Genomic DNA, 24,457 nt, shown 5'->3' on the forward strand with positions numbered 1-24,457 from the left:
GCACCACTTGACCATGCAGGGTTGGGTTTTGGTTTTTCTTCTCTGTAATTCTGGTCTCAGTTAATTTGTGTAGTCATCTCAGCATCTCTCAGTGAGGCGTATGTACACATTTCCAGACAAATAAGCTGCAGTCAGAGAAGAAAATTGCAGGGAGTTAATTACGTTTTTAGATTTTCATAACAGTTTAATATTTTTCAGTTGCGCTTTCAAGTTACACGTGTAATATTTTTCCTCATTAACTCCTTTTATTCTGTATTTGCATAAATATGAGATTCTGAAGAGCCATCTGGTTATACTACCTTCTACTAATGTTGACTAGCTGATTTCATAAACCAAAGCTGTAGGAGTTGTTGTATTAAGTCTCTTAACTAGTAACATAGTCTGCTCTTCAAGGGCTGAGAAAGTTACTAACCTGCAGTCGTCACCTCCAGCACTAACAACATGTCGATCACCACTGGTAAATCGAATATTTGTCACATGGGGCGAATGACCCAAGAACCTTTTGTATTTTGCCTAAAAAACAATGACAGACAAAGCTCAGGGCATTTGGTGCACACAGAAGTCAAAGGCTCTTATTAGGAACTATAATCTCTATCACAAGAGCTGTGGAGAGAGTAGGGAGTTAGCACCGCAGCCAGTCATTAGAATACTTTTTCAGCGTGAGTAGTGGATCTGCAAAACCAGGCTGTGTGGGCAGTCAGATGTCTCCAGGTACTCTGACAATTTTTCTCTAAGGAAAAGCATTTGAAATTTGATAACTGATTACAGGTTTGGTGAAAAGCTAATTACAGCTTTTTGTAGGATAGTACCAAAGACGGTATTACTCGAGGGAGAAGATTTGTTTCTAATAGCTTTTATTTCAAAGTAAATAGATTTAGAAAGTTTGGGGAAAAACTTAGAAATTAGGACAAAACATTTTAAATATATGGGAAAAAGTGCTGATGATAAGACATCAAAATTAGGAGTAAACTGATAATAGTAAACAAAACACAAACTTACAAATTTTTCTGGACATGGGAAGTCAAATAACTTAACCATGCCAAAGTCATCTCCTGTAACAAGACTGATTCCTGAATGAGATACACAGGCACAGTTGACATCAGCTTTCTCAGCATGTCTGGACCAGATTCCCAAAACCTCATCTCCTAGAATACTAGAGGGAAGGAACAAAAGAAAACTCATTATAGCAAGTGCGGGCAGGTTGACTATATTCAAAAAGTTTCTTGGCAATTAATCTCTAAGTACCCTATCATGTTACTTAAAATACAGGAAGTAAATTATGGTAAGGTAAGTTGTTTGGAGACCTGAATTTCATCAGGATATCAACTCCTGCCTTTTAAAAATGAAATTTTATAATTCAAAGGGTTTCTAGATTAATCCTTTTAAGATTAAAGTAGTACTTTATGAAAACTGATACAACTATTTTTCTGTTTTTTTTTTTTTTTTTTTTTTTTTTTGAGATGGGAGTTTTTGCTCTTGTTACCCAGGCTGGAGTGCAATGGCATGATCTCAGCTCACGGCAACCTCTGCCTCCTGGGTTCAAGCAATTCTGCCTCAGCCTCCCGAGTAGCTGGGATTATAGGCATGCACTACCATGCCCGGCTTATTTTGTATTTTTAGTAGAGACGGAGTTTCTCTCCATGTTGGTCAGGCTGGTCTCGAACTCCCGACCTCAGGTGATCACCCCCGCTTAGCCTCCCAAAGTGCTGGGATTACAGGCTGAGCCACCGCGCCCAGCCAGAAACTGATAGAACTATTTTTCAAATTAAAAGTGCTACTTGGCTGGGTCTGGCAGCACATACCTGTAATCCCAACATTTTGGGAGGCTGAGGCAGGAGGACTGCTTGAGGCCAAGAGTTTTGAGACCAGCCTGGGCAATATTGTGAGATCCCTATCTCTACAAAAATAAAAATGACTTATGACATAGGAATTGAAAAAATTTCAGAGATGGGGTCTCGCTGTGTTGCCCAGGCTGGTATCAAACTCCTAGGCTCAAGTGATCCTCCCACCTCGGCCTGCTGCATCAGATTACAGGCATGAGCCGCTATATGCCTGGCTGATACAGGAATTTGATGGCATTTTTCATTGACCAAAAAAATGGATAGTCATGGTTACCTGTCATACAGCCAGAAAATCTGAAGAAATTTGGAAGCTTTGACTTCAGATAGATTCAAGATAGCATTCCTTTAGATAGAGAATAACAGTTGCTTAACAGCACCCAATACCTTTTTGCCAGTCATTAAATTTAGTGTTAAGAAAAATATCAGGATATCTTTAAAGTTAAAACTTTGATTTCCTTAAAAAAAAAAAACTTGATAAATCATGGAAACTGATAAAACATGGAATTATATTCAATAAAAAGGGGTCCCAACATGAACATACCATTTCAAAATATGGTAACAAAAACTTGAAACTCAATTACTATTCCTTAGTGGAATGGCTTTAACAGTTCAGAAATAGGATTTTCCAATTTTTCTAACTGGCCTTCAAAGTCAGTTCTTGCCTTGTGAGTATATAAGTATTTACCTAGTCCATGTAGCCCAAGTAATTCTGTCAATAGCGGCATGATCCATAAGATGTTTTCCTGAAGGCACTTCATAGACATGCCGTTTATAGCAACCACTAGAAACCTTTCATCAGATCAAAATGGGACAAGAATTCCATTAGGTGAGAGACAAAATCCACAGGGGGTTTACAGAATACTAGCATATTGCTACTTGCTTTACATGTCTAACATTATTAAGTATGCCAAAGATCACTGCAAAAACTTAGAGGAGAAAAGCACTGATAAGTGGGGGAGGAAAGGGGAGCTGTAGGTCAGAAGGTACAAAGGGAGGAGTTGAGAAGCTGGAGCTCTGGAGCTCAGGAACTTTAAAATGCATTCACTAACACGAAATGTAAAAGCAGAAGAACTTGCCACCTGGGTATATAGTATTGGTACTGTACCTGGAGATAACTGCTGTCTGCAGAGAAGTCCATTTGAATGACAAAGCTTGGAATGTCTTTGCAGTAGCTGATTCTGTTAAGAGTGGGGCCCAATGTTAGGTCATAAAAATCCACTGAGTTCTCACTAGAACCTACTGCCAGATACCGGGAATCCGGACTAAATCTGAATCAAAACAAAACATGTAAAAAGTATTAGACCACATGAAGTATTATAAATACTTAAGATCTGTGACTTTTCCTTTCTAGTTCTTAAAAGTAATGTGTGATAAGGCCTCAAATAGATTTACCTGACAGACACAACTGATTATGTATACTGAGATTGGGTTACGTGAAATAAGGAAGCTTTATATTTTACTTCAATTTTAAATATTTCCTCAATTGTCATCTCTCAATTCCTTTAAAAACATCTAATGGTTTAAAAAAACTTTCTTAGGCCGGGCCCGGTGGCTCACACCTATAACCCCAGAACTTTGGGAGGCGGGCAGATCACCTGAGGTCGAGAGTTTGAGACCAGCCTGACCAACATAGAGAAACCCTATCTCTACTAAAAATACAAAATTAGCCAGGCGTGGTGTGCACGCCTGTAATCCCAGCTACTCGGGAGGCTGAGGCAGGAGAATCGCTTGAACCGGGGAGGCACAGGTTGCGGTGAGCCGATGTTGTGCCATTGCACTTAAGCATGGGCAACAAGAGCAAAACTCCATCTCAAAAAAAAAAATTTTTTTTAATTTTTTAAATAGAGGTGGGGTGTCTCACTATGTTGCCCAGCTGGTTCCAAACTCCTGGCCTCAAGCAGTCCTTACCCCTTGACCTCCCAAGGTACTGGGATTACAGGTGTAAGCCACCACACCCAGTCAGAACATCTCAGCTTTTAAAAGCCATTAGCATTACATAATTAATAAGCTAACAATTCATTAAGATAGTTTTCTTCCATCTGGAAAAAACGTTGTCTTAATATTAAGCAAAGAACACAGCCCAGCTTAACTAACCTCTAGTTATTAAGGTGAAATGACACAACTTGAATCTTGGTAGAACTTTTTTTTTTTTTTTTTGAGACAGAGTCTCGCTCTTGTCTCCCAGGCTGGAGTGCGATGGTGCAACCTCCGCCTCCTCGGTTCAAGCAATTCTCCTGTTTCGGCCCACTGAGTAGCTGGGATTACAGGCGCCTGCCACCATGCCCGGCCGATTTTTGTATTTGTAGTTGAGATGGGGTTTCACTATGTTGGCCAGGCTGCTCGAGAACTCCTGACTTCAGGCGATCTGCCTGCCTCGGCCTCCCAAAGTGCTGGGATTACAGGCGTGAGCCACTGCACCCGGCCTGAAGAACTTACTTATTTAAAAGACAAAGTGAAATGCTATTTGCCCAGCAATCTTTGGAGTCATATGGGACAATTCAGTCTCTTGAAATGGCCCATGAGTCTTATTGAGGTAAGACAGAGACATGTAAAAGCTAAGGGAAGCCACTGTTACTGTTTTATATATTGAAGTTCTGAGGAAGGTTTCATTTGTAAAAGGATTTTACTGATGAAAAGCGTACAAGCTTTTGACAGACCTAGATTCAATAATCTTATCTACTGATCACATAGAAGTACTCTGTAAATGGTAGCCACTGTTGAAAAATGCTTAAGCACTGAAAAACAAAGGTTTAAGAAACATTTAAATTAACTTGGATTCTGGAACATTTAATCAATAGGTATTGCTTAAATTAATGAACTACATATTCCCAAACTGAGGTTATTAAGAGAAGATATGTTTGGAATCACAACTTTAGTTTTCCAGGGTGACAACTTTTGAAGGGCAGATGGCTCTCTTGTATTACAGTGGGAGATACCTCTTGGCGGGATAAACTTAATGGACATGGCTAAGTGTTAACATGAATTCATCAAACATTACTTACTAGTACTTGCTATTATAAGGCACCATGGTTGGTGCCCAGTGGGTTTATAATTTAGCAAGAAGAATTAAGTAGTATACAAACAGCCGTATTTTAGCATACAATTTATAATACGGGAAATGCTACAGGCCCTGGGGACCTCTTTTTGAAGGCATGGCTAAGGAAAATTTTACAAATGGAAGTTAAGTATATACTAGAAACTCTATTCCATTTGTTCACTAACCTGATATCATGGATTGCACATCTCCTGTCTCTCTTCTTTCCCCATATTTTTAGAGAACTCACTAGTAAAATGATAAATTCTCCATTTTTCATTCCAATAGCCACCATGTCCCCTTCAGGGCTATAACACACAGTACGAGCAGCATGCCCCAAATTCACTTTGTTTAACATCTTCTGCATTAAAAAAAAAAAAAAAAGTCATAGGAAACAACATTAAGTACTTCTAAATTATACCAGTTTCCCCTCAAAATTCTCAACATAATTCTGATAGTTCTTTAAGTACTAGCAATTTAGAACTTCCAACTTTTCTTTTTAGAAGTTGTAACCTCTTTTAAAAAAATTATCTGTACTTACTTTATCAGCAATATCCCAAAGTCTCACTGTCCCATCTTCTGCAGCAGAAAGGAAAAAATCCCTGGAAGGATGTGTTGCTAGTCCCCAGATTGGCCCATCCACATGACCGTTAACTAAAATATTACAAGCTGCATTTTTCTCTCCAACTTCGATTATTTCAGCATTCCTTGTCCCAACAAGGATCTTGCCCTGAAACCCAAGCAGGACCAATACATTGAATGTAGTACAACAGCTGCTCTTCTTCATAATATAAAAATGACCCTACTGACCTGCTTTCAGAGAACTTTTTGCTTTGAGCTAATCTAGTAGCAAGGCAGTCATTAGCTCATGCAAATTTTTCTATGACTACAGGCACACATCCATCTGTAAGCACACTGGGCTAGATTACATATTAGAGTCCATGCTACAGAATAGAACTTTTCTGTGGCAGTACACCTGGATTCTTCAATAATCAAAGTTTTTATTTGATAATCTTAGGATTTCCAAACTGGGGTAAGTGCAGTGGGATATAGGAAAAAAGTAACAGAATTTATTTTTTAGTTAAAAAGTAAAAGCTTAACTACAATTTAATATGCAGACTGAAGATAATATCCATATGATTTATAAATACACTTAATAAGTACTAACACGCTCAAAAATTTTCAAAGGAGTTGTAGTTTTCAATTTTTATTTTGAAATTGACACATAATTATACATATTTATGGGGCATAGGGTAATGCGCATAACCATCACCTCAGATATTTATCATTTCTTTGTGATGGAAACTTTCAAAATCCTCTCTTGTAAATACCTGAAAATACATAAATACATGATTCTTAACTATAGTCATCCTACAGTACTACAGAATACTAAAACGTATTACTCCTATCTGGCTGTGTAAACTTGTATCCTTTAACCAGTCCTTCCCTATCCCCCTTCCCCACCCCTTCTCCGCCTCCAGTAACCACTATTCTACTCTCCACCTCTGTGGGATCAACTTTTTTAGTTTCTGCACAGGAGTGAGAACATGTATTTCTCTTTCTGTGCCTGGCTTATTTCACTTCACATCATGTCCTCCAGTCTCATCCATGTTGCCACCAAGAATGACAGAATTTCATTATTTTTTTATGGCTGAGTAGTATTCCATTGTTTATTACACGTTTTATCTAGGGAATGTGTGTTTTCTTAAAAAATGGAGACAACTGTCCTAATATAAATGAGTCAACTGGCAAGGGTTTTCAATTCTGTCTACTAGAGTTGTTGAATTGGCAGATTCTAGAAAATACTGGAGGTTTACATATGGTATTTAGACAGAATAGCTTCCTAGCTTATGCGCCACACTGGTGCTAACTGGCAAAGAAAGCAGCAAAGACACAGTAATGTTGGCAAGCAAATCCATTGTTATGCATTATTAAGTATTGTTCATTAAGCTGAGAGAATCACAGTAATAACCACTTTCTGTTTTCTGCTGCACTGTATCAGCTCATGGAACATCTTACTTTGCCTCTGCACACAGAACGAACACAATCTGTGGCTTGTCCTGTCTCAAGCCTGAAGGCACGGCACCGCCTCAGTTCCTGATCCCACAGTTTAACCGCTCCTCCTTCTTTTGACCTAAGTAAATAACCAAGCCAGAGTAAGTGTTTATTATTGGCTACTATAATTTTTATTATAAACAAATACTAAGTTATAAGCAGAATCCTTTAAAAAAAAAAAAGGCCCTGATATTTATAATTTACTTCTAATATTCTTCTAAACTTTCTATGGCAATTTGAGGATATACTATATCTCAGTCAAAATAAACATCCAGTTTCAGTGAATTTTATTTTGAGAAATACTCTTTTTTCTGACATGAGCATAATTTTATTTAGCCTCTACCATACATTATCCTCTCTCATAATACTTTTTTTTTTTTTTTTTTAAGATGGAGTCTTGCTCTGTCTCCCAGGCTTGAGTGCAGTGGCATGATCTCAGCTCACTGCAGCCTGTGCCTCCCGGGTTCAAGTGATTCTTCTCCCTCAGCCTCCCAAGTAGCTGGGATTACAGGCGTGCACCACCATGCCTGGCTAATTTCTGTATTTTTAGTGGAGATGGGGTTTCACCATGTTGGCCAGGCTGGTCTCAAATACCTTGACCTCAGGTGATCTGCCTGCCTCGGCCTCCCAAAGTGTTGGGATTACAGGCGTGAGCCACTGCAACTGGCCCAGAGCTTATTTTTGAAGGCCAAAACAGAAGCATATTTATTCCCTACCAGGTGTTAAAATATCTCACTGGAACAGTTTAGCAGGCTTCTAGTGAGCGGGGGTGTGCAGGAGTAAATGACGTGGGAAATACAAGTGTTGGAGGATGAAATAGAGCCCATTTATGGATTTTCTCCTGGAAGGACTGAAAAATGTATTCCTTCCTTTTCTGCTAGATGAATTGTTTGTCTGAAAGCATGCCTATGTGCATTCTTCCTTTATGTAAAAGGCACAAATTCTGCGCTTGTGTTTCATTAACATGTGGGTTCTTTCAATCCTGTATTGAAATGTACTTCTTAGTCACCTATATGTCACATTTTTTTTTGTTTTTGTTTTTGTTTTTTAAATGGGGTCTCACTCTGTCACCCAGGCTGGAGTGCAGTGGCACCATCATAGCTCACTAAAGCCTCGACCTCCCCAGGCTCAAGTGATCCTCCCACCTCAGCCTCCTGAGTAGCTGGGACTACAGGCATGCGCCACCACACCCAGCTAATTGTTGTTTTTTATAGCGATGGGGTTTCACCATGTTGCCCAGGCTGGTCTCGAACTCCTGGGCTCAAGCAATCCACCTGCCTCAGCCTCCCAAAGTGCTAAGATTACAGGTGTGAGCCACTGTGCCTGGCCTGCATGTCATGTTTCAACATGCATATGAATATGTTGGTGACAAATCAAATCGTAAGTATCTGGTTACTGTTGGGAGATTTGAAAATCACTCAGAAGAGACCTCTTCTCAAATTTTGAGGTCTTGTATAAAACAGTTTAAATTTGCCTCAAGCAAAAGGAAACAAGGCAGTTCTCTCTAGTTCCCTCATCCTTTTCTAAAGCAACAATGTGCATTCTACTCCTTAGAATCCATTCTGAACAAAAAGAGAGCAGGCAGTCAAAATACAACCCTTGCTCCAGATTCCCCCATGGGCCTCCTACTCAGCAAATACGTACACAGGCATACAGACATTAAGAAAAGTAACTCAACTTGTAGGACAACTACCTATCCACACCTCAGAAAAAGTATCACCCTAACATGAAAAAAATTGGAAGTGAATTAAGACCAGAAATGAGAATCAAATAGAAGGCACATAAAAGGTAATAAAGGAGAAGCATATGAAGAGGAAGGTCGGAGAGGACACTCTGTGTAGCCTAGAAACAACTAGAATAATTAACTGCAAACCTCAGGTAGGTCACAAATGCATAAATATTCTGTGAAAAGAAAGAGGACTCACGGCCTTTCCTTTCCCCCAGTCACGATAAGTCCATCTCGCAGGGTGGTGTACATGGCAAACACAGGCCCATTGTGAGCTCTCGCCACGATTCTACACAATATGTGATCTTTCCACACACAGACATCACCACTGATGGTACCTGTAAACGTCAAGTTATTCTGAAAAGGAGTGGGGGAGGGGGAGACAAACTCATCAAAAGTTCAAATAGAGTTCAGATAGATAATTTTCTATGTATGTGTAATGCTGCCTCACCCTTGATACAAAGAGCATGCATTGTGTAGTGGCAGCAGCACTGAATTCACGAGTCAGGAAACCTGAACTGCAGGCTTAGCTTTGTCAGGACCTTTTCCATTCCAAGTCTGTTGCTTATTAGCTAGAGTAACTTTAGACAATTCTTCCCTTCCAGTTCTAACATACCATAATTCTAGGGTTTATTTTTTATTTTTTTGAGACGGAGTTTCGCTCTTTGTTGCCCAGGCTGGAGTGTAATGGTGTGATCTCAGCTCACCACAACCCCTGCCTCCCAGGTTCAAGTGATTCTCCTGTCTCAGTCTCCCAAGTAGCTGGGATTACAAGCGCCCGCCACCACGCCCGGCTAATTTTTATATTTTTAGTAGCGACAGAGTTTCACCCTGTTGGGCAGCAGGCTGGTCTTGAACTCCTGACCTCAGGTGATCTGCCCACCTTGGCCTCCCTAAGTGCGGGGATTACAGGCGTGAGCCACTGTGCCCGTCCTGAGCCACGGCGCCTGGCCTGTTCTTATATTAAGAATACCCAAAATGTTCAACTGAAATTTGACATGGCACAAACATTTCAATGGTCTTTTTCTCAAAAATGTTAAGTGTACTTAAATATTCTAAAATTATAACTTTTCCTGTAAGTATTGCATACTCACATAAACAAAAAATCCACTTAGTTTTTCGATGCACCAAAGGATTTATACAGCCTAGCCAATGCAGGATATTAAAGGAAAGAGATGTGGATTGGAAGCCACAGGTCCAGATGAGATGGAATAAAGTGAGAGGAGAGCAGGGCTCCTGAACACCCTTCTGTCAGGGCCAGGAATTGTGCTATTTACTTCTGTCTCACTACTTCCTTCTTCCCTCGAAGTAGAGACACTGGCCCAGAGCGCTTCCAGCTGTATGATAAGCAGTGTGTTAAATGATAAAAAGCAAAGGAAATCCTAAACCCTAGTACCGCCTTAAATCATTTGAAAATCATGTTTCTTGATTTACCTTTCTCTCTGACAAATTTTCAGGACTATGAAGAACTACTAGGAAGACAGAAACTTGAGGATATTTAGGGTGACAATTGAAGATTAAGGAAGGCTTTTGAGTATAACAGTAGTCCAAGGAATCAAGTGTTCGTCATAATCCTTATGATGGTGGCTCACGCCTGGAAACCCAGCGCTCTGGGAGGTCAAGGCGTGAGGATCATGTAGCTTAGGAGCTTGAGACCACCTAGGCAACATAACGAAACCCTGTCTCTACTAAAAATGAAAGAAAAATTAGCCTAGCATGGTGGTTCCTGCCCTGTAGTCTCAGCTACTAAGGAGGCTGAGGATCACTTGAACCTGGGAGATGGAGGCTACAGTGAGCTATAATCGCACCATTGCACCCCAGCCCAGGCGACAGAGTGAGATATTGTGTCAAAAAAAAAAAAAAATCCTTTTTCCCCTCTCATTAACATTCTTTTCGCTCCCTAATTTCTGAAAGAAGTAGATTTTTGAAAGATGAAATATATGCTTGACCAGGGCATGTAATGATTAGCAGATCACAGTATCATCTCAACAACATTCATGTGGCTGATGATCTAAGGCAAGAGAATGTAAAGTAGTCAAAGTCACACTATGTGCATTTTAAGAGACATACTGCACCAAATGCAATAGCGAGCATGGTCTGCATCCGGGCATCTTCCAGTGTGCTCAGTAGCCCTTTTTTGCTAAGAAGAGCCCTTCCTGCCAGGGTCCAGAACTTCACATGTTTTACTCCCACTGAGACAAACTGCGTATCTGAATCTGGTCGGAATTCTGCCACAAAAATACGTTGATTGTGACCAGCTCTGCTGGCAATTTTGGCACCTGACAAGATACAACAAAATTATCTAGGTTATTACAAGAACCAAGCTAATCAACAGCATCAAACAAATATGTAAAATACATAGTTCAAAAAACAAAGGCTTAGAAGAGAGGCCAATGGCCCCTGCTCTACTACCTAGCAATACATGATTTACAATTATTTGTGTATCGAGTCCTTTTCACTTATCTTCGCTCCATTAACTTTTCTTTATATAATTTAAATGTTTTGTCTAAAGTGTGGTAGGTAATATTATCCTGCTGATCTTCGATTATCATTAGAAATATACATAATTTTCATAAGAATCTCCAAAACCAATCAAATCATTAATAATAAATAAATACACAGTTTCTTGCTGGAAGAAAATAGCAGTGAATCGTTTATAATACTAATAATGGTTTCATTAATTTATCTGTTTTGTGAGGTTACAGTTCCACTGGGCTTTTAAAGTGAAATATACCTACAGTACCACTGTGTACAGTATATTGCGTAGGCCTACACTGAGTGATTGTTTTGACCACCAACTTTAAGACAAATATTAAATACAGAATTCCTACTACCTTTGTATTCTTGTTTTTTTTTTTAATCAAACACACAAAAGAATCCTACCTTCCTGCCATCTCCAAATGGTAATAGTATGTTCTGGGTCTAGTCCCACAGACAGCAATAGTTTGCCAGTAGCACTGAAGCTGACTGAACATACTCCCTTTGAATGGTAGCATCTTAGGATAGACAAAGTCTGCTTGTTCATTGCATCCCAGATGTGAATAGAAGGAGCTGTAGCTAAATAAAGATAGTATCAAAAAGTTGTAATCTACCTGTTATAAATATTTGTTTCTAAAGCTGATGCATATTCATCTCTGAAACATGGACAAATGTGTACCAAACAAAAACTGTACTTAACAAAGAACAGCTCAAAACTAAGACTAAATTTAAAAAAGGAAAAGGAGTTTTGGTGGTGGGGAGGAAAGAAAAGGAAAAAATATAGAACACTTCTTCAGGCTATATTCCAAATTGCACTTTTGGAAAAACAGCATTTAGACAAGCAAATCAGGCAATCTCAACTTTAAACAATTCAAAACAAATGCATGTTTTATGTATACTTTTAATCTTTATACAATTATATGGAGAACTATACAAATATTACACAATAAATATTAAACACCAAGTATACATTCAGTACTGATGTTACCTGAAAGAGAAGTGAAAAGCAGACACAAATTGAGAAAGGCAGTAGATAGGAAACCACTTGAATAGATCTCAAAAGAAATTTTCAACCATACAGATAGACATCTGGTAAAAAGCTAAGTTCATATCACTTTATAAGACATTTACACAGGATTTCATGAGAAAGATAAAACTGCTAATCTTTAAAAAAATGTGGTTATTATTAATCTTGTGTAGCTTGTTTCTGCTGCTTAAAAAATTATCCCAGTTCTCCACATTTCCTAAATTAAAAAAATTATAGTTTTATATTTTCTTTTTTATGAACTGCACCCTATAAAAATGGATAGGTCAATTCAGCAGTTAATTCAATCTCAGAACATAAGTACTTTTAATGAAGCAATAAAAATACTAAAGTGCATTTGCTTCAAATTATAAATGTTATAAATGTTTTAAAAATAGAGAAACATTAAGACAAGCTGCCTTAAATCATTCAATGCAGAAATAAATGTCAGTCTCTAAAGAAAATATTCTGATAAGTTTAGATTATATTTTATACCATCTGCTATTTGTAATACACAATGATAAATCTGGCAGTTCTTCAAAGCAGTTAAAATATATTAAACCAGAGACTTAGAGTATCATTAAGCAGAAATTGTTCAAAGATTTATGCAAATGTAAAATATCAAAACTACATGGAAACATACATAAAAGTTTATCATATAATAAAACAGGTTATTTATGTTTGTAAAATTTATGACAATAATGTAAGTATTGAATTAAAATTAAAATATTATTCATTCATTAAAAGTCAAAGTACCCCAAGGCACAGGTAAACTTAACCTCAATAAAGAATGTTAGGTGGCTTAAATTTAAAATGTAAATATATACCAGATCACTCTATACATTTTGCCAGTGATAAATACTATATAAATATTTTTATATGTTTACAAAATGCACCTCTAGGCAATTCACATGTTATATTTGCCAAATCGTGATGAGGTAGACAATAGAATTTCAAGAAATATCACTAACTTTGCCTCCAAATTTAATATGCCACAAGTTTAAAAGTTTTATTTATCTAAATTTAAAGAGCAAGTAATCTTAAATTCAATGACTGAGCTTCTCATATTTTTATAAAAAATTAAAGGAGATGGCAAGAAGGTGAAACCAGAATTTATGTTTTAAAACGTATAGGTACGTAAGGTAATGGAATTGCCGGCACACACTTAGACTGTTCTAAACTTACATCAGTAACAGTATTTAAAACTAAAATTACTGCAAATTTTCAGGACCTCTCGAAGTTACTAAAGAAAGATGAAACTATGTTCATTAAGTATATTATATTTTCTTCTATCATTTGGAAATGGTCATTCCTGATGCTTAGGTAACACATAAACAATTCTTCCTCCTCCTGTTCCAGGAGGCCATGAGGTATTAAGTACCTATCATGGCAGGCATGTTACTGGGGACATCGCATATTTTCTAATGCTTACCTTCTAGGTAGGTATGCTTTTCCCTGAATTCAGCCTCAGGGAGGATAACTGACTTGCCCTAATACAACTCAGAGCTGGGAGAGGCAGCACAGGTACACTGTTCTCAGTATCCAGGTTCCACTCTTGCTCTTTTCCCCATATGTAGCTCCCTCCAGAAAATCAATCCCAGTAACTTTTCACTACTGTTTTTCACTCTTAGTTTCCAGTATAGAGATGCCATAAGTGTCTCTTTAAATTGTTAATTGGGTCTTACAAAAATCAAAGTTTTAAAGGATATTCTTTATCCCTAGTTTGCCTTTGATGCAGTATAATAAAAACTGTTTTTTTTTTTGAGATGGAGTTTCCCTCTTGTTGCCCAGGCTGGAGTGCAATGGCATGATCTCAGCTCACTGCAACCTCTGCCTCCAGGGTTCAGGTGATTATCCTGCCTCAGCCTCCTGAGTAACGGGATTACAGGCGCCCACCACCATGCCTGGCTAATTCTGTATTTTTAGTAGAGACGGGGTTTCTCCATGTTGGTCAGGCTGGTCTCGAACTCCCGGCCTCAGGTGATCTGCCTGCCTTGGCCTCCCAAAGTGCTAGGATTACAGGCGTGAGCCACCACCCCTGGCCTAATAAAAACTGTATTTTAAAAGAAAATTTTAACATGGGCCATTAGGTATGCCAAGTGTATTTTGCCCTTTCGTCTCTGTAGTGAGTAACTCCTTACTGCATACTCAGCATCCATTACATCCTTTCTTCCTACCAAGGGTCCAGTTTTATTCAGGAATCTACTCCCTCCTAGAGCGTAAGTGATTCAGGGGAAACAAACTGCATGCTCAACTAATAAGTCTGAGCCCACTGTGATAATACTGCCTCCACTCCCAACCCAGACCTCAGTGATTAGTTTAATAACCCAGATTTAAACCAATCAGCACATGGTATTCTCCTAGTATCTTCTCAGTTCGCAGTTTGCTTTGTGTCCTCACACAAAGTCAGGTTAAAATGACTCAGTCAGGCTAAACGGAAGGATTTTTAGGTCATGGTTCTGAAAAGGATTTTTTTTCCTTCCTTCCCACTGGATAACAGCAAGGAAGCACGTAACTCCAATTGCTACTGCAGCCATTTTCATGACCACAAATGCAACCAGCCTTATTGGTGAAGCCAACACTGTGGATAGCAGAGCAGAAGAGATGGAAAGTCCCTGGGTTCTGGATGACATCATGAAACTCCTGAAGCAGCACACTCCGGAGGCTACCCTCCCTCTTCATTCTTGTGTGCTAAGGAATTTCCTTATCCTCTGCTGTAAAATGCAGACACCCACTGAAGTTGTTTGATGGGCAACTGCCTGTCACTACAAATACTACCAGAGAGTGAGTTTTCTCTGCTTAATTGCCTTAAGGATCAAAAATATCAAATTTTAAGGTGCAGTCTTAGGAGGGCTGAAATTACTTTATCAGAGACAAAAGATATTCCCATAGTGTCCACTGAAAACATATCTAATGTATTCAATGGTAACTTTTTTCTTTTTGAGACAAGGTCTCACTCTGTCATCCAGGCTGGAGTGCCATGATGCGATCATGACACACCGCAGCCTCGAATTCCTGGGCTCAATTGATCTACCTACCTCAACCTTCCGAGTAGCTGGATCTACAGGCACGTGCTACCACACCCATCTAAATTTTGTATATTTTTGTAGAGATGGGGTTTGCCATGTTGCCCAGGCTGGTCTTGAACTCCTGAGTTCAAGCAATCCACCCACTTCAGCCTCCCAAAGTGCTAGGCCTGCCGGGCACGGTGGCTCACGCCTGTAATCCCAGCACTTTGGGAAACTGAGGTGGGTGGATAACCCGAGGTCAGGAGTTCGCGACCAGCCTAGTCAACATGGTGAAACCCCGTCTCCATTAAAAATACAAAAAATTAGCTGGGCGTGGTGGCAGTCACCTGTAATCCCAGCTACTTGGGAGGCTGAGGCAGGAGAATTGCTTGAACCCGGGAGGCAGAGGTTGCAGCGAGCTGAGATTGTGCCATTGCACTCCAGCTTGGGCAACAAGAGTGAAACTCCATCTCAGAAAAAGAAAAAAACAAAACAGAAAAACCCAAAGTGCTATGATTACAGGTGTGAGCTACTGCGCCCAGCTCATATCTCTTCTAATGTATTTATTCTCCCACATTGCAAAGTGACAATTTAAAAACTTTATCCTTGTTCCAACCTAATACCCATTCCCCACCTCCTCAATCTCAGTTGATGATACAGAGAAAATGGAAGTCATCAGACAGTACTTCCTTATTTTTCCATCCCCAAATCTACCAGTCTTCTTATATTTGTACAAGAAAGAATGTCGAATAAATTTCGCTCCTTATATCTGTGGATAATTTCTTCCTGACAAACTGATTTCTCTCAAAGTATTCCCCATCCCATTTAGCTCACTGTTCAAGCAAAAAGTTAACAACTGGCCTTGATTCCTCACTATGTCATATGCCCATATCCAATTAATCAGAAAGGATAACTGGCTTTACTCCAGAATACACCTCATATTTGTCTCGTTCTCTCCACATTCACTCCTGCCACCCTGCTTAACTGTTTTTTGCTTGGACTACTATAACGGCCCCCTAATTTTCCAATTTTCTCTCTTCCCCCTGTACATTCTCAATAATATAGTGAGAGTGGTTTTCTTAAAGTATAAATTCTATCATATCACTCCCTTGTCTAAAATTCTCCAGTGACAGCCTCTGCACTTAGCATGAATCCAAACTCTTCTCCCTGCGCTACAGTATCCTGCATGAGATGACCACTATCCCTCTCTCCATTCATCTCAGAGGCCTTCCTCCAGTCACACTGACCTTCCAGTTTCTTGATCCAGCCTCAGAGTTTATGCAGGAAAGATTTAATATAAGCAGGGTACTTGCAGGGTACCAAAAAGCAGTGCAAAGGCCCAAGGTTACTGTCATCAGAAGGGCCTGCTTGCTGGGCTAGCTCTTGGCCAGTGTGTAAGAACTTCCGAAGTGTTCTCCATGTTGACAAAGCTCTTTTGTCCACCTGGGGCACTGAACACTTGCTTTCTTCAGGGCGTTTGGTATTTTGGTAGTTGAGGCTGGTCTTTATCCCTATGTGACCAGCCCCCAATAAAAACTCTGGACTCTGAGACGTCAGTAGGCTTGCCTAGGCAGAAACACCTCATGTGTGTTGCTGGATTTGACTGCTGGAGGAAGAAGCAGGTTCTGTGTAACCCCTGGCACGAGGGTGTTGGAGAGACATAGAAACCCTGTAACTAGATGCTCCGGATTCCACCTCATATGTCTTTTCCCTTTTCTGTTCAATGTAATAAACTAAAGCCTTAAGTACCTCTGAGTCCTGTGATTTCTCCTAGTGAACTGCTGAATGTGTGGGAAGTCTTGGGACCCCTGAAACTGGTCTGAGCCTCCAGACCCCAGACCGTGCCTCAGCTATCTACTCCTGGCATAGCTGAATGTTACTACCTCTGAAAAAACAAATACTTTGTTTTATTGCCATCATCTCATTTATTGTTTTTAACACATTTATTGCCATCTCATCTAAAAATCATCAAGGTTTTTTAGTTTTTCTATTTTTTTTTTTTTTTTTTTTTTTTTGTAGAGACAGGGTCTTGCTCTTGCCCAGGCTGGACTTGAACTCCTGGCCTCAAGCGGAACTCCTGTCTCAGCCTCCCAGAGTGCTGAGATTACAGGTGTGAGCCACCATACCCCGCCTGTCATCTCATTTGATTACAATACAATCCATGCTTCACTGTGCCTTAAAAGTGTGATATTCAAAAACTATTTTTGTTTTTTGTACCCTTGTCTTGACATGATGGAGATTTACTGGTTAAAAACCAAAATAAAATAACCAGAGATAACAGATAGCGCTCAAAATCTGTGAATTATAATTGTGTTACTGGAACTTGCAGGGTACCAAAAAGCAGTGCAAACAGATGAGTGTCATCTATAGCCTCTGTAGCTACTACACACCTCTGCCATTGTAGCACAAAAGCTGCCACAGAACATATGTAACTTGATAAGCATGGTCGTGTCAAATAAAACTTTTATTTAAAATGCTTATACTTTTATTAAAGTGCTTAAAACAGTGTTGAGAACAGGGTCTCACTATGTTGCCCAGGCTGGTCTTGAACTCCTGGGCTCAAGTGATCCTCAGACCTTGGCCTTCCAAAGCGCTGGGATTACAGGTGTGAGCTACCATGCTTGTCCAAAAAAACCATTACTATTACCACAGATTGAGTTCAGAATCATGACATTAAAATAATGTATTCTTAATTTAAAAAAATCCGCAAGTTTTTTATAGAGTAACAAGATACTTGATGATATGGTTTGGATGTATGTCCCTGCCCAAATCACACGTTGAATTGTAACCCCCAGTGTTGGAGGAGGGACCTGATGGGAGGTGATTGGATCACGGGGGCGGATTTCCCCCTTGCTGTTCTTGTGATTGTGAGTTCTCATGAGATCTGCTTGTTTAAATGTGTAGTACCTCCCCTTTCTCTCTCTTCCTCCTGCTTCCACCATACAGGACATACCTGCTCAAGCCCTTTGCCTTCCACCATGATTGTAAATTTCCTGAGGCCTCCCCAGCCACATTTCCTGTACAGCCTGTGGAGCTGTGAGCCAATTAAACACATTTTCTTTGTAAATTACCCAGTTTCAGGTAGTTCTTTATAGTAATGCAAGAACGGACTAATATACTTGAACTTAAGTTTAATATGCACTATCATTACCAAACAATATAAATAAAGCAGAAAATGTTTAGTTTTCCTTACCTGACATGTCTCCTGAATCACCTATAATGGAAAATAATGATCTATAAATAACATAAATCTGTAAAACCTGTAAAAACCCAAATATATTAATTATAATTTAAACTATTATATACAAAATTGGTTTTATTACATTCGATTGAGTAAACTGTAAGAGAAGGCACTCATTTCAGTTATACATACTTATTAACATGCTATGTATGATCTTTTAATCTTCCTTTGGATAAAAATTTTGTTTTCTTTGCATTTAATGAGTTACATAAACTTTTAATTATAATAACTTTTAAAATGATACTGATATGATTTAAAATGATATTACCCTCATTTTGGTTTATAAAAATGTACTGCTAATAATAGACTCTCCGGAGTTTTAATGACAGCAAAGGTTACTATATAACTCAAGAAAGGAAAAAAGTTCTTTCTTTCAACCAAAGATTTTCCATATGCATCTTTTAATGCATCTCTGTCTCCAGGGAAGAATTAGATCTAAACCTGAGCTGAGAGACATGATGGCAAAGGTTACTGTATAACTCAAGAAAGGAAAAAAGTTCTTTCTTTCAACTAAAGATTTTCCATATGAGTACAAGTTTGCCAAGAAAGAAAATGTGAAAGCTCATGCTCATTATATTTGTGGTAGAAATACCTAATAACCAAACTTTTCAAAGTAGCAGTCTTTAGAACAAGAAAGAAAATAAAAATACAGGAATCCACTGAAGACAGGTGATTGTTTTTTGCTTTGGTAAAGCTTTATATCCATATGAAATAATGATTTAAAAAACATATTGATAACATAGGACCATAGTGCCTTGACCTGGAACATGAGGAAAAACAGAATAAACTACTTAACTCTGTTGAGCAGACCACATAGGAAATATCATTTTTAGTTATGACTATGCTCTATTAACCACCAAATGGTGAGAGGGCTTGGAACTTTGCCACCTGAAGCCTGGGTGAAAGACTGGGAGTGTTTGGTTTGGAGAGACCAGGTTTGTCTCTGAATATTAACAGGGTCTGGGACAGAAGTACAAATGAAAGCTGGAATGTCATTGGCCAGTATTTTAAAGCTATCCATCAAGATAAAACTTATCAAATAAAATATATTCTAGCCTCTTACCTTGATGAGTACACTCCTATAATGATCTGGAAGGCAGATACCAATTTAGAACTCCTTAGAGTTTGGGCAGCATGAGACAATCTGTCTCATTCTCTTCCATCCCACACCACAAAAAGCCATAGAAGCTCATGTGTGGTGCTATGAACTGGATGTCTGTCTTCCCCACAATTCATATACTGAAACCCTAATCACCAGTGTGATGGTATTAGGAGGTGTGAAGTTTATGAGGATGGAGCCCTCACAATGAGATTAGTGTTCTTATAGGAAGAGACAGGAGAAAGATAATCTTCTTCCACCATGTGAGGATATAATGAGAAGACAGCCATCTGCAAATACCGAGAAGGCCCTCACCACAACCTGACCATGCTGGCACCCTGATTTTGGACTTCCAACCTCCAGAGCTGTGAAAAATAACACTTCTGTTGTTTAAGCTACAAACTCTGTGATATCTGTCATGGCAGCTCAAATTCCTTAAGACATGTGGTTATCCCAGCTACTGCATTAAAACTCCATCCACTCCTACACAAAGAACAGCTTGGCCACCCCTCAAGAGTATACACATTGGTTGTACAGTCTGTCACTGGGAGGACAGACGCAGAGAAAAGGCTCATGCAGGGCCATTAGTAGGTTCAGGACCATCTGGTAGAGAATTCTGGGATTTCATATACCCAAAGCATGGTCCAGTGGAGAAGTAAGCTCCCCCATGGAAAGCAATCCCCTTGTTCTCATGTACACCTTGTTCCATGGAATATAGTTGGAGGGTGCCCAAAGGAGACCTTTTAAAAGAGAAGCAAAAGGCTGGGCACGGTGGCTCATGCCTGTAATCCCAGCACTTTGGGAAGCCAAGGCGGGCGGATAACAAGGTCAAGAGATCAAGACCATCCTGGCCAACATGGTGAAACCCCGTCTCTACTAAAAACACAAAAATTAGCTGGGCGTGGTGGCGCGCACCTGTAGTCCCAGCTACTCAGGAGGCTGAGACAGGAGAATGGCGTGAACCCGGGAGGTGGGGGCTGCAGTGAGCCGAGATTGCGCCACTGCACTCCAGCCTGGGCAACAGAACGAGACTCTGTCACAAACAAAGAAACAAATAAAAGATAAGAACTAGATAAGACTCAGGGAGAATATGCTAGCTGTCTCCAAAACTGGAAGATAATGCCATGGGAATGTGATTAGATGTTCTAGATACACCAAGAATGAGGGCCAAAGAGTAGCAATCACAGACAGATTTCTGTTGTATATGAAGAACCACTTTATAACTAAGCTTTCCAGGGAAATGTTTACTTCACTAGGTATTAAGTGGCAGCAGGGTTCAAACACACTGTAACAGAGAGGATAAAATGATATACTTGGCCCTAAAATTCCAAGATTCTAGCTGGGAAAAAAGTTTGAATGTAACTGGCTAAAATAGTACAAAATCAAACATTTCAATTCCTCTATGATCTGTATGATTTTTAACAGAAGGAACAACAAACATTGTAAATGCTGTTTTGTGCTTTGTGGGTATTAAACAAGCCTGACAGCAAAGTAACAAAACACTTCTCTTTATGTGTGAAGAGAAAAATAAAATCCTTTCTTATTCTTTAGTCTTCCCTTGAGTCTATCTTAATTAGTCACCAGTAATTTTTGTTATCTATTTTCTGGAAGGGTACAAATGGTGTAAGGAATGGAGCTACATATATAATCTAAAATTTACCTCTGTACTCCCCAGAGTTTGACTTGGAAAGAAAGAGGAGGGATGTAATTAGCCATTTCATACTTTCTATAGTGTTGTCTTTCAAAATAAAGGGGAGAAAAGGGCCAAATTCCTAAAAGATTAATTTGTGACCATGACATTTCTTAACTAAGAAAGAAAACCACAGCACCAAAATGATAAATAAGTTGCCTAACAGAGGGAGAGCAAAGGAAAGAAAAGGAGAAGCCAAGGTGGGAAATGAAAGAACCACACTTTCTACAATTCTGTTTGCAGAACGTAAATCCCATTAATACAGGGATTTTGCCTTTTTGTAAGTAGCCCGTATCCCCAGCACCTAAAACAATACCTCGCACATGGCAGGTGTTCAGTAAATTTGTTGAGTAAGTGAGTTTACTCAATAAAAATTAACTAAACAGTAACTACGTACCAAGAGGCATTGAGCTAGGTACTTAGGTAACATAGTTTCTTCATTCCTCAAGGAGATGGGCCTTGTTTCTTGTGCACAGTGAAAATAAGACTTCATTTTCCAAAATCTTAGCACAAACAGAAGCTAGACCTATGTATTTATATGCAAATATTAGAATATTTTCTGTATAATGGGTAATGTTCCATTTACTTTTAAAAGTAGAAAACTGTACAAAAAGGGAAAACACAAGGGTCTATGTGGCATAGCTTCAGAACCAGGCAACCCAGACAACAAATTCCTACCAACTTAGTACTCGCATGAAAAATGAAGATATTAAAAGTATAAATTATCTTAGTCAAGAAGAAAAGGGACCTGGAAAGCTAGCTTAGCCATCAAGGCCCAATAAATTCCAACAAACTCAATGATTTCAATGAATTTTACAAATGTATTGAAGTTTATGAAACTTCTGCCATATTCATATTTAGTAATCACAGGTTGGCAGATATGTCCTAAATAGACCTGCCATCCTCTCATCAGTTTGATTGTAGAGTTATGGCCTTTGTTTAACAGTTTTTCACAGAGGTAAAAGAACACAGGTATATTTCAAAACAGCTCAAAACAGTTGGTGAATTAGGTCAATGACAAAGAAAAGAAAAATGCAGAAGGGATTTACCAACAACAAACAGACTTGGGTCCTCTCTTCTTTCCAGCCTAAACCCCCATGGAAGCAGGGTTCTACCCCACCCAGTCTAGTTATTTCTTAGCTTCCCTTTGTTTACTGCTTCCTCTTCAAACTCCTCTTTTCTGCTTTATATGCTATTGAATTAAACCTTTTTGCTGACCAGAAATTCCTGCTAAAGGACTAAATCCAACTATTTCAACTATCATACAATAGTTTACTTTAAATTTTGGATTGTCAAGACCAACTCAGATAACCAGAGTGAGTGAGAGAAAGGTACCTGGAAGCAAATAATATGGTATAATTGCATAGGGCTTTATGTATACATAGATTTTGAACCATCAATAAACAATCAATAAATCAATAAAATTATATTTTGATTTTTTTCCTTGGATATTGAATTTATTTGAACAAAGCAAATGCTTTAAATTGTTTCTTTTTAAAATACAGAAACATACCTACTTGGCCAGTTGCCACTATGTTGATAAATTTGGGGTGCTGGTTTACTGTGAGGCACAGAATATCATCATTATGTTCCTGATAAAAACTCTGAGAACCTACAAAAAAGAATTTGAGAATTAAGTTTGAAAATTTTAAGATGTAACAGCCAAAAGCACTTACCCAGAACAATAAACTACTCTTTAACTTATTTGCTTATTCGAAACATATTTTTGAGCACTTACTATGTAAACAGCATCATAAGGATAGAAAAATGATTCAGAATTATGTAATGGGATAGAGCCGTAAAAGGGATAAACAATACAGTACAAGGCTGAAGATTCCAAGTGCCACAAGAGAGTTGGGATCAAAATGCTATGGGAATTCAGAGCAGAAAAGATTAACCTCATCATGGGAATATGGTACTCCTGGACCGACCCAGACAGATTTTACAAATGTAAAAGTCAGTGGGGAAGGGCCTTCTAGGCAGAGGAACACTTTAAGCAGAGGCCTAAAGGCAGGAAAGTGTTGTGTATCCATATAACAGGCTCATTTGGCTGAAGTGTAGGGTCATGAAGACGAAAGATGAGTAACATGGTTGGAAAGGCAGCTTGGGACTAGAGTTAGGGAGGATTTTGAGTGTCAGCCCATGATCCTTCTGTTTTGGTTTCTTAAAAAAAAAGGATTTGCCAGAGTCACACAGAAACCAGTAGTAATTTTCCATTTAATAATTTGGGCCATATTGAGTCACATTTTATATTTGTTCTTAAGTCAGTGGGGGAGGAACTGCAATCTGGTTTTGTTTTTTGTTTTTTGTTTTTTTTTTTTTGAGACAGCCTCACTCTGCTGCCCAGGGTGGAATGCAATGGCATAATCTTGGCTCATTGCGACCTCCACTTCCCCGGTTCAAGCAATTCTCATGCCTCAGCCTCCAAAGTAGCTGGGATTACAGGTGTGTGCCATCATGCCCAGCTATATATTTTTTGTATTTTTAGTAGATATGGGGTTTTGCTGTGTTGGCCAGGCTGGTCTCAAACTCCTGGCCTCAAGTGATCCGCCCATCTTAGCCTCCCAAAATGCTGGGATTACGAGCATGAGCCACCGTGCCCAGCAGGAATTGAAGTTTTTTGATCAAATAAGTATAATGTGATTCATCTGGTAGTAGTGACAGTGAAGAGACCTTGTAAGACTATGACAGTAGTCCATGCAGAAGGGAATAAAGATAGACTTGTGGAAGTAAGATGAAGAGGTGGAAAATGAGTTCAGAGCAGTAGGCTGGATCCAGAGGATAGAAAACCATGAATAATATTAGGCCCCCCAAAAAGCAAAACAAAAATCAAACAAGTGGGGCACTTCAACAACCCACTGATAGTGTTAGATCATCAAGGTAGAAAACTAACAAATTCTGGACTTGAATTCAATACTTGACTAACTGGACATAATAGACAGAACACTCTGCCCATCAACCACAGAATATACATTCTTCTCATCTGCACATGAAACTTACTCCAAGATTGACCAGATGTTCAGCCATAAAGCAAGTCTCAATAAATTCAAGAAAATTGAAATCATATCTGCAATACTCTCTACCCACAGTGGAAAATAGAAATCAACACCAAGAAGATCTCCCAAAACCACACAATTACATAAAAATTAAACAACTTGCTCCTGAATGACTTTTGGGTAAACAATGACATTAAGGCAAAAATTTTAAAAAAATCTTCAAAGTAGATTAAAACAGAGACACAACATACCAAAATCTTTGGCA

General features: G+C 39.0%; 1 protein-coding gene across 9 annotated transcripts in view; it reads right to left on the reverse strand.

Annotated features, from left to right (window-relative positions):
* Positions 1 to 24,457, reverse strand: part of EML5 (EMAP like 5) — a 209,296-nt gene continuing 184,839 nt past the window's right edge. For 2 of the 9 annotated variants that reach the window (XM_063651965.1, XM_054447762.2), the window contains exons 30-42: positions 22,710 to 22,808; positions 18,360 to 18,380; positions 11,540 to 11,713; positions 10,727 to 10,935; positions 8,856 to 9,013; positions 6,895 to 7,009; positions 5,417 to 5,605; positions 5,064 to 5,236; positions 2,947 to 3,109; positions 2,527 to 2,630; positions 1,000 to 1,153; positions 413 to 513; positions 1 to 125 (exon numbers count right to left, since the gene is read on the reverse strand). In XM_063651965.1, the coding sequence (XP_063508035.1) occupies positions 89 to 125; positions 413 to 513; positions 1,000 to 1,153; positions 2,527 to 2,630; positions 2,947 to 3,109; positions 5,064 to 5,236; positions 5,417 to 5,605; positions 6,895 to 7,009; positions 8,856 to 9,013; positions 10,727 to 10,935; positions 11,540 to 11,713; positions 18,360 to 18,380; positions 22,710 to 22,808 (1,697 nt within the window). In that variant the 3' untranslated portion in view covers positions 1 to 88. Of the gene's footprint in view, positions 126 to 412; positions 514 to 999; positions 1,154 to 2,526; positions 2,631 to 2,946; positions 3,110 to 5,063; positions 5,237 to 5,416; positions 5,606 to 6,894; positions 7,010 to 8,855; positions 9,014 to 10,712; positions 10,936 to 11,539; positions 11,714 to 18,359; positions 18,381 to 22,709; positions 22,809 to 24,457 lie in introns of those variants that run through there. The other 7 variants (XM_063651966.1, XM_063651967.1, XM_063651968.1 and 4 more) reach the window with 7 other exon arrangements.

The sequence above is a fragment of the Pongo pygmaeus genome, chromosome 15, assembly GCF_028885625.2.
Source record: "Pongo pygmaeus isolate AG05252 chromosome 15, NHGRI_mPonPyg2-v2.0_pri, whole genome shotgun sequence".
Classification (NCBI taxonomy): Eukaryota; Metazoa; Chordata; class Mammalia; order Primates; family Hominidae; genus Pongo; species Pongo pygmaeus.